Raw genomic sequence first — 7,375 nt, 5'->3', positions numbered from 1 at the left:
ATATATATATATATATATATATATATATATATATATATATATATAAACAGCCATACAGAACTCAAGAACGAACGTCGTAACCGTGCCAGTAAGCGAATTCATATACAGTCCAGTGATAATATATTTACATATACAAACACCTAAGAACCGAAATGAACTCATACATCATTGTGCACCTTGATACTACCAACAGGGTCTTGGAAATACATGGCAAAAGTTGACATGCAGAGCATGTCAAGGCTGTGACCATTCCAGCACTGCTATAGAGGGTACGGGAGTGATCAGAGGATTAGGAAATAGGAAACAAAACTTTGCTTTATTCTGCATTTATTTTTTAGTCCCTTTTTTCTTGTATTTTCTCTGTAACGTTCATTCTGCTTCTGTATTTTTCATCCTAACTTTTCAGTACTTATGTTCAAACGGTTACGACCCATATAATTCTGTCTACTATCTATCCACAACCCTCGACTCTACCCAACCTACCCTCTTGGAATTAGTTCTTAACAAGAATTGTTGAAAGGCTAAATTTACGTGGCCTTTGTCCTGAGTTTTGTATTTGTGTTCGTTACTCGTCAGCCTTAAACCTAATTTAGATAAATATGAACTATATCTAACCCTCATTCCATTTTGAGATTCAGTTCCTTGTTTAGCCTCTTCCGTTATACCTTTATAACAAAGACAATTAATAAAAAAAGTAAATATGTTTACTTAATAAGAAGTCAATAGGCTGCCGCACCGGCGATCCATTCACCTAAAAATAAATTTCAGATGTTTTTAAGGATACTTACTTATCAAATGGACCTCACCCCGAAATGGAAGCCAATTGTACTAAATAAACATATACATCCTTTGAATCACAGTTGTATGCTATCTCTTTACTTTGCCTCAGTAAATATTTTGTGCCCGGTACAATCTAAGCAAACAACTTCCATAAGCGATTTTCTAAATACGAAAAATAATATGATTACAAATTTTGGTTTTGATAGTAATGTACACAGGTAAGTATAATGTAACATTATCATTCTCCGTCTTTTGTTCATCGTTTAAAATATGTGGTATAGAGATGTATACATTTGTGAGAGTGCTTATATAATTTGAATCTAAAATATCAAACCTATGTTTTTTATCAATTATTCATAGCAAAAAGAGTGTGATAGGGAAATATTTGGTCTGCAAGTGTGGTAAATGATAACATTGCCTTATTGTTTTATTATTTTTAATGCATAACTGACCATAATGTAGAATAGTTTAATCACCACTGACAATATATTTAAGTTATTCTAACAAGAAGAAATTTTCATCTGAACAAGCTGGTCATGAAATTTCAGTGGTTTGGGTCCCTGGAGAACCACCTGCTATACAAACTCAACATGGAGAGGTCATTCACTTCCTCGTGAAGATCTATGATCGCATGGAAATGGTCTGGCGATTCACTGAGTGTATAGTTCCATTTGTCATCACTGAAAAGCTGTAAGGTGTCAGTAAAAACGGAGGGATAGATATAGCGGTCACCGAATGTTCCAGAAAGTGAATATGCTCTGAAAGCTGAGTCAGGAATATATGCTTCCTCAAAGTGGCCACAACTGTCAATGGTTTCATTCAGACAAAGTACTACCCCGCAGTCCTGCACGTATGTGAGATAGAGGTTATGGGCATGTCCCACTATACCGCTGTAGGCGATGAGCATGTAAACAATATCTTCAGATTGTTCAGCAGGGTACTCGTAAGCCAGATTGCAACACAAGCCGTCCTCATGGCAAAGCTCATGGATGGCAAGGATACCTGGTGAGGTTCTCTCTAAGACGACGTGATTGTATCGGCTGAGGTTCTCATGCTTATATTTATGTTTCATGTTCTGGTTTGTATTTTGCTTTTGTTTATTTTTTCCATTCGCTAATACCTCCATTGCAATTGTTTGCCTCTCTTCCATCTTTAATGGGCCCAACAAAGGCAAATCGTCAAAATCATTATCATTGAAAACTTCAGAATCACCTGATTGAAGCATGCTTGCAGATGGTACAGCCGACTTCGTTTTCACTTTTCCCACTATGAGCTTGTTGCCTGAAGAAGTATCATAGGTATAATATTCTGGTTCAGAATACACACCTCTGAAGATTCCTGACCCCAAATACCCACCTGGCGGGTGATATATGTTGGCCGCAACGAGATTTACATTGTTTCCTTGACTGAAACCCTTCCAGACCTGGGGAGCTGAGAGGAAGAAAGTGGGCGATACAATTCTGTGCATATGTTTTTGCAATATAAACAGTCATTGTTTTCAAAATTATTACTATTGATTGCATTTTGTCGCTTTCGTCGCACATATAGAACGACAGGAGCAGGCGTCTTGTTAGTGAGCTAATGATCCTCAGTATAAGTGCATTAAATGTTATATATATATATATATATATATATATATATATATATAATATATATATATATATATATATATATATATATAGATGACATACCTGCTAGAGATGGGAGTTGATCCATCCAAGCTGTACTCAGGAGTGCATCTCGTACTCCTAGGTTGTAGATGTTGCTAACAGCTGGATTTTCGTATAGTATATCAACAAATCTGACGGGATATTCATGTCTCACTGTATTTGTACTAATTGATGCACACGCATACGTCTATGTAATTTAGTATCTTACAGATGACTGCCTGAATATTTCTTTTGGTTTCAATTCCTATATATATATATATATATATATATATATATATATATATATATATATATATATATATATATATATATATATATATATATATATATATATATATATATATGAGTGTATCTGTCACACACTAAATATTTCAGAATGTATTTCACTTCATTTACTAATTAAAAACCAAGACGAATTCTTTCCATTTCTCACCAACAATGTAAATGTTACACCAAACGAGGTCTGGAAGGTAGCAGCTGAGTCGGGATCTGTTCCTGGGGTGAAGACGGGCTCCACAAATAGGTGTTTCTTTCGGTACCTGAGACATACATGAACACTGTAGCCTACACTGATGTGCTCTCTCTCTCTCTCTCTCTCTCTCTCTCTCTCTCTCTCTCTCTCTCTCTCACCAATTCAGTTATTGTCTAAGCATGAAAGATATGATCATTAACAATTCTAGAATCAAATTTCGAGTAACCAGGCAAATTTACTGGCTGCTCGGTGAGCAAGAGCCCGTGGTGACACAAGGTCAGCTTAATCCAAAACAACAACAAGGTAAATGTGATGAAATTTGATTTTTAAAAGTGAAAAAACAATGCTTTAACGAACTAAATAAAGTCTTAATACTGGACTATCTGTAAATAAGTAAACAAAGTGTTAAAGTAGAAATCTAATACATGGATAATTTAATGAAAGTATGGCTTTAATACTGGACTATCTGTAAATAAGTAAACAAAGTGTTAAAGTAGAAATCTAATACATGGATAATTTAATGAAAGTATGGCTACAAATGTTACAGTAATACATTTATACATACATGCACAACCGTTTATATCAGCACTGAAGTAAATTGTAAAACCCCTTCATTCTTTTCAATAGCTAAACTATTCTTCTTAAACACCACTTTTAAATTAAATAGAACTAATATCTAAAAGAATCATCAGCTAGGAAACCTTTCTCTCGATGGCACACTCATCCACAATGGCCAAGGATTAAGTCAGAAGACCTCTGGAGCATTCATCGCACGGAGGTGAATGATGTCGACTGAGAAACGCAATGGGGCCATTTCCTTAATTGCCAGTTACACTGACCTACATTGGAACTTTCAAGTGACTTCCAAAGAACGTGAATAAAATGAGTAATTTCTAGGCTTATGAATAGACTGTATGAAGACAAATGAAAAATAAGGTAATAATCAAATCCTGATTGAAAATTAAAAATGAAGCATAACTGGTTAAGAGAAATGCCATATGCCCATTTTCAGTACCTGGCCACAACAGCTCCGGCATCGTCGAAAACCACCTGTGAATTGTAGAATTTGCAGCCAGAGAGGACGCCCGGTGCATCGCTGTTCTGGCTAAAGGCGAGATCCTCATCACTGAGGGCAACCCCAGAGCAGTTTGACTGTTCGGCAAGGTCTACCACAAGGTATATGCCACTTTCCATCGCTGCACAACTGAGTTCTTTCATGATCTTTAATGGGAATAATAAGATGAAATAGATGTAAAGGAATACTCCAGCTATCAAGCACCTTCTAAGTCACGCTCCTACTCCTCACTCCTAACACTAAAGAATTATGTAGTTTTATTGCATTAATCCTTTAATTATCAGGATTAATAGAGCCAACGGCCTGTCGGATAATGGCGAAATCCAAATAATGGCGAGTAAAAAAGTCCAAGGGTGTTGAAGGCAACTCTATACCCTTCCTCCCCTAAACTTGTCAATAATATCACATAACTGTAAACACTTATGTTTATAAACAACATCTATCACACTTTAAACAGAAACATTTATGGAAAAGAAAATTTTTTTACCTTTTTTTTTCCTCATATTTGTAATAAAATACATTGCAAAAATACACTTGAAAAAATGCAACCCTTTCTTTTTCTCTCCCAAGTAAATAACAGTTCAGTAGGCATATAGGCTGCCTGTGTTTACCCACATCCTACCATGGATTTATAACCATTAATATATTTTTATAAACCTACTTTCTAGTCAGTTGTTACCGTATTGTATTACCATACACGAGATAAAAAAAAGTATTGGCCATGTGTGATCTATAGACCTAGTTTAGCACAGGTATTTCATTCATAGTATCCATTTGCAAAAGGCAAATAAGCTATTACAGCTGTATTTAAGATAAAGGCACTGATAATGAAATTGTTATTTTACTTACAGAATCCATCTATACTGTATTATTAAACTGATATATTAACATCGTAACATGTATAAAAAACACCGATCTTCCCGCCATTTGTAATGTTTTTTCCGTAAATATTTAAAAGCATGAAGAATGGGACTACCTTAAGTACCGTTTACAATAATTTCTACTTGACGAAGAGTGGATCAACTAACATGAATTAATTATCTCTCCAGGGAGGGGAAAAACATATAGAAACTTCGGTAAGAAACCAGACATTTTCAAGGGCTGAAAAATCTATGAAAATGTAATGAGTTAAACACACTACTGCAAACATAAATTCACGCCTTTATATGTACAAGTAATCACTAGAAGAAATTAAATTTCGTAAGTGCCTACTTCAACTACTCGACAAGTTTGTTTCAAGTCAGAGTCTTCAGATAATTGCATACAAACACAAATAGATGTGAGTACTTTAATTCTATCTCTCCTAGAATGGAAAGAAATACCTCTATACTTAGCAGGATGAACTCATATCGTGGAAGGTCAGTCTGAGAATCTTCGCGAACCTTATTGCGAAATACTGGTTCCAATATCAACGTTCGAATATCATGTGAGGAAAGATAAGTGATTTGTATTAGCAGTGAACTTCTGTGTAACTCTTGCCAAACAATTAAAGCTCCTTACTTTGCTCGAATTATTGACGTCGCCGTATTCACAGGGTATTTCTTTGTCCTCTGGGTTCGGAACGACCTGTGTTTGAGCCAGAAAAGTGCCCCAGGTCAACCCGAGGTTCAGGCTGGTTAATCCATATTCTGGGAACACGATGATTTGGGCACCCTGGGTCAAATATGAAAAAAAGGTAACTGTAAAAATTAACTTTAAGGATCTCAGTCCAGGCTGCCCTTCAAAATTTTCCCTGACTCCTTTATTTGAAATCTTTGAAGATATATTTACCAAAATAGCTCTAGTAAGAAATATCTTTTATCTTCCAGCATCGATACCAGCAAAAATATACCATTGGTAAAAGTTGGATTTTATAACACTAATCGCCCAAGCTGAGAGTTTAATATTTATATAACACGATCAACGGAATTTGGGAATTGCAATCAAGGACACGAAAATAAAAAGTTATTGATCAGAAGCAAAGGTTATGTAAAAGTAGAATAAAAGACCCTTAATGATACATTATGAACGTGTTGATAGTTAATGAAGTTATTTCGAAAGAAATAACACGAAAGCGTTAAATATTTATATAAATCGAAAGGGTCTCAAAATATATTGCGAATTCACAGAACTCGGATAATATACAGCGTTATATATAAAATAAACGATAACAATACTGAACAGTTTGATTTCATAGAAGTGTAGAAAGTTAGGAACCCCTCTTAAAACTAATATTTCTTTCATTTGGAAAAAAAAGACTATGGACCCAGAGAGCAAACGTTCATAAGAAAAGTTTGATATGCTTCTGTAATAGTTGTAACTTGGAAAGTATTCTCTCCTTTTTGTAAAATTGTGTGAGGCTGTATTCTATTTATTTATATTTTGAAGGTAGCATATTTCCTAGCAAATGATTGTGACGAATAACGAATAAATAACTTGTGGCAACCGACTACTAACATCGTTTGGATATCATGTCTCATTTTCCAATGGCACCAAAAGGCAGATTCATCTTACATAATAGAGAGAGTAAAACAATACTTGCCATGTCTCTGGCCTCTCCAGCATAGCGAATAAATGCTCTCGCATTTTCTTCCAGTACAGCTAGACCTCCCGCGGAGAGGTCATCATACGGGGCATATTGTAATGCTGCTGCCACGTATTCCACTTCCGTGTCTACTGTCGTGTCTTTGTGGACAAAGGTTTTCGCCGTTTCCCCTTTTCGATGCGCTTCTAGGGTTGACTGGAAGTCATATTTATGTTCTCTGACAGTCTTTCCATTATTCTGTCTTGCCGCGACGAGACATGACAGAAAAAAATATGTAATTACGTATGAAAAGCTCAGCTTCATATTTAGTAACAAACTGTTGTTTGGCCTAATTGACTTCGAGTATTAATAAGGCTTTTTATCAGTGGTGAATAAGATAGCAGCTGGGGCACCACAATGCAGTGTTCCCAAGATAAACAAATCAGATGGAAGAAACAGCTGAACTTTCAAGTGCACAGCAGAGATAAAAAATCTTAGCAAGCATTTTTATTCCTTTTGATTTTTGAGCGATTAATGAACATAAAAGTTATTATTTCTTTAGCTTCATATTAAGGTTTGTTCCATAGACACTTTTATACAACCAGGTGTGACTCATAGTTTCCAGGGTTGATTAACTATACTGAATTTTTTATATCTTGTATAAGATCTTTCTTAAAACAGTTCAGATTGGGAGAAATATTTACACATGCTAAGACACAAGGAGTTTTCAGTTCCTTGTCGAAAGGAGTTTGGATCAATAGAATGCTCTCTCTTTCTCTCTCGCTCTCACTAAATATACGTATATATATATATATATATATATATATATATATATATATATATATATATATATATATATATATATATATGATATG

At 35.1% G+C, this 7,375-nt stretch overlaps 1 protein-coding gene across 1 annotated transcript; it reads right to left on the bottom strand.

Annotated features, from left to right (window-relative positions):
* Positions 1–1,199: 1,199 nt before the first annotated feature.
* LOC135215734 (pantetheinase-like) lies at positions 1,200–6,858 on the bottom strand. The gene is made up of 6 exons (XM_064250689.1): positions 6,519–6,858; positions 5,498–5,650; positions 3,938–4,143; positions 2,888–2,989; positions 2,472–2,581; positions 1,200–2,211 (listed from the first exon to the last, which is right to left on the bottom strand). Exons 1-6 carry the CDS (start codon positions 6,822–6,824, stop codon positions 1,325–1,327), a joined length of 1,764 nt encoding a protein of 587 aa, XP_064106759.1. The 5' UTR covers positions 6,825–6,858; the 3' UTR covers positions 1,200–1,324.
* Between the last annotated feature and the right edge of the window lie 517 nt (positions 6,859–7,375).

This window comes from Macrobrachium nipponense, chromosome 5 (assembly GCF_015104395.2).
Source record: "Macrobrachium nipponense isolate FS-2020 chromosome 5, ASM1510439v2, whole genome shotgun sequence".
Classification (NCBI taxonomy): Eukaryota; Metazoa; Arthropoda; class Malacostraca; order Decapoda; family Palaemonidae; genus Macrobrachium; species Macrobrachium nipponense.
This window is presented reverse-complemented; position numbering and strand designations above follow the sequence as displayed.

Bases quoted from the DNA above. Each gene is read 5' to 3' on its own strand.
- LOC135215734 (XM_064250689.1), bottom strand. From the start codon at position 6,824: ATGAAGCTGAGCTTTTCATACGTAATTACATATTTTTTTCTGTCATGT. The intron at 2,990-3,937 runs GTACTGAAAATG...TGTATGTCTCAG, and splicing joins GCCGGAGCTGTTGTGGCCAG to GTACCGAAAGAAACACCTAT. The intron at 2,212-2,471 runs GTATGTCATCTA...TCTTCCTCTCAG, and splicing joins TCAACTCCCATCTCTAGCAG to CTCCCCAGGTCTGGAAGGGT.